Here is a 2817-nt window from a genome sequence, read left to right as displayed (position 1 = left end):
TCCTTCTACCTCATTCAAAATTCCAGGTTCTTTTACATTTCTAAAGTTTTCCTGCTGAACACAAGACGTCTCGTGCTTCACTGTAAACTCCATTCTCAGTCTATGTGCACTGGTGGCTTCACATTTCTACATCACACTTGTGCATACTGGACCAGGATTGGCTTGTAAAGAAAACCAAATTGTCATATGGATAAGTGGATAAGAAAAGAGGATGGACAAGAGCCATCTTAACTAGCCACAGTTGCTATCATTAACATACCTTTCCCAGAAGGCTGCGGGAGAACAAAGCCAGGGAGCAGGAAGGGGGCTCCGGTTGTCAGACCAGCGGGTTTAAGCTCAGTCACCCCATATGTAGTAAGACAGGTGACCAGGTTGACCAGGTCCTTCAGTGCATCTTTCGATTCATCCTCCTTGGCCTGTTCCAGTCTGTATACAGAGAGAGAGGTTTGTATGAATGTTCATACGACACACTCGAGGAACACTGCATGTCAGCTGTAGGGATGAAGATGTACCTGAGCATGAGGTCGCAGAGGAAGGCGTAACCCTGGCACATTCTGAAATCATCCAGCAGGGTCTGTGACACGTCACTGGAGTCCTTGAGAAAGCAGGAGAGGCCAGCGAACATCTCCACAATCTCCAGTGGTGACAGATCATCGGACTGCTGCATGTTCTGCACACATGTGCCCAGGCATTCTTTCTCTGTAGATGGAGGGGTTGAGGGCAGAAAGGGTTAACAGTGAGGAAGAGGAAGGGACTGTGTTCTTCTTTAGTCTTTATATTGAAGGGAGAAATGTAAAGCAGGATGACTAACTATGGAAAAACAAGTGTTATCATTGGAAAACCTTATAGAGCCAGACCTGTTAAAATGATGAAGTATATTTGCTTTGCTTACTTTAATTATGGTTCTAAGAAAGAAAAGCATCAGGTGGAAAACATTAAGAAGCTTGGATAGGTCTGATTCTCTTTTTACACCTCTATAACTAGAGAACATCCTTCTCCATGTCCAACAGTTCAATGTGGTTTAGCTAAATGCAAGTTCAGCACACATCATCTTCATTGATTAACACATACTTCAATAAGTAAAGGGATGGCTCTCTACACCCCAGTGTGGTAATTTCTGGAAATCAGTGCTGCAGGTGGGTGACAGGAACCAAAAGAGCAGCTGCACTTCCTCCAAGTTTTTTTTAATAATATACTGTAACGGCTTGTATGTCTTGTTTCAGTGTGACTTGTTCCCCATTTGTGTCCAGATTTACTGTACAATGCTGCACAAAGATTTGTAACCTGACTTTTGGTCAAACATTCTGCTGTAAACTTGTGAGTTATGGATGCCTTTAAGGTCCAGGTTTTTTCTCAAATAAAAGGATCCATGTGTGTATTATCACATATAAAGTAATAATGGAAGCATGGTTACATTTAGGTAATATTTTGCTTAGATACTAAGTCTGACAACAAACTGTGCAACCCTCAAGAGGTTTACAAATTTTAATTTGGCTGCAAATTCTCTTGCATTATTTGTGTGCTTTACAAATGTCAGTAAACAAAATCTTTTGCTTGCTTTGCCAGTATTCTTTCAATGTGTTTTGTGTGTGCATGACAGATATCTATTTTGCATGCGCTTCCTTGTTGGATCTGTAGATTCAAGTGTAAAGCTCCTCTATGTAGATTACACTGCATTTTATATTGTTTCATGTGGCCTAATGCATGTTGTATAAACTCCAGAAGTGGTTTAGAAGATTGGATCTTCAATGTATCTTGGGTGGGTGGGCTTACAACTACATATACACAATTTAGCCTTGTCTCACCACAACTAAACCATGTGTGAATAAGTCATAAACTCACACATGTACGCAGATGTCGTACACATACTTTACATTTATATATACCATGTATGTATTTGACCACGTTGACGCTGAGGCCATGTCGGGAGATGGTGGTGAGCACCTCTCCTGCGCTCCTCCTCCACGGTAGGTTGTGGGGGGGGCACCAGGAGGTGATGGCACTGAACAGCAGCTGCAGGTCGTCTTTTTGGGCCAGCTCCTCTGCCGGAGAAACGAAGGTGCAGAGCTTCACCAAGATCTGCAAGAGAGGAAAGAACAGGAAATTGGACTCCAGCCAAAGGCATCAGCCTGAAAATGAGCTGATAAAACTGCTGCTGGTAAAAAAAACATTGTGGAGAAGAGTGTTTGTTGCAAATGCATTTTCTAACTGCCATTATTAACATGAAAATGCTAAAGATTTAGGTCCCAAGGTCACAACGGCAGTTAAAATAAATGCTAAATAAATCAGATAGAATTTTTCACCATGATTACAGTAAGGGATCCACCAATCTATTTATGTCACTAACTATCAGGCTCTACAAGACTTGCACTGCTGATGAATAATAACAAATGACTCAAATTAGTTTTTCTCCAGAGGAAAATAAGTTAAAAATAGGTTTTCTACATCATTAAAACTGCACAAAAACAAGTAATCTTTCAAACAACAAGAGACAATTACAACGCAGCTGTGAAAATCTCCCCATCTTAAGTATTTAAAAAAATATACTTATAAATTCCTATTTATCTAAGTACTTTTAAAATAAAGTGAATTGGTAGCGCAGGCAGGAACAGAAAAATAAAAATGATCAAGCTGTGGATCTTTTGATCAGTTCAGTTCTTCCCCTTGATCTTTTGGACAAGTTTGACGGTAACCTGTGCAGGTGTTTTTTTTTTTTACCTGGACGAAGACTTTCTGGAGCAGTGCCCTGCGGTCAGCCAGGGGCAGCTCCTGCTGCGTGTGGCCTTGAACTGGGGTCTTCTCCTGGGTGGGTGGCGG

General features: G+C 41.3%; 1 protein-coding gene across 1 annotated transcript in view; it reads right to left on the bottom strand.

Annotated features, from left to right (window-relative positions):
* wdfy3 (WD repeat and FYVE domain containing 3) overlaps nucleotides 1–2817 on the bottom strand; it is a 91587-nt gene that overhangs the window by 61936 nt on the left and 26834 nt on the right. The window contains exons 5-8 of the mRNA XM_035658294.1: nucleotides 2719–2817; nucleotides 1887–2079; nucleotides 513–699; nucleotides 260–426 (exon numbers count right to left, since the gene is read on the bottom strand). Of these exons, the coding sequence (XP_035514187.1) occupies nucleotides 260–426; nucleotides 513–699; nucleotides 1887–2079; nucleotides 2719–2817 (646 nt within the window). The remainder of the gene's footprint in view (nucleotides 1–259; nucleotides 427–512; nucleotides 700–1886; nucleotides 2080–2718) is intronic.

The sequence above is a fragment of the Morone saxatilis genome, unplaced genomic scaffold (assembly GCF_004916995.1).
Source record: "Morone saxatilis isolate NCDOM2014 unplaced genomic scaffold, NCSU_SB_2.0 Contig16, whole genome shotgun sequence".
Lineage (NCBI taxonomy): Eukaryota > Metazoa > Chordata > Actinopteri > Moronidae > Morone > Morone saxatilis.
The sequence above is the reverse complement of the archived record's forward strand: the minus strand, read 5'-3'. Positions and strand labels throughout refer to the sequence as shown.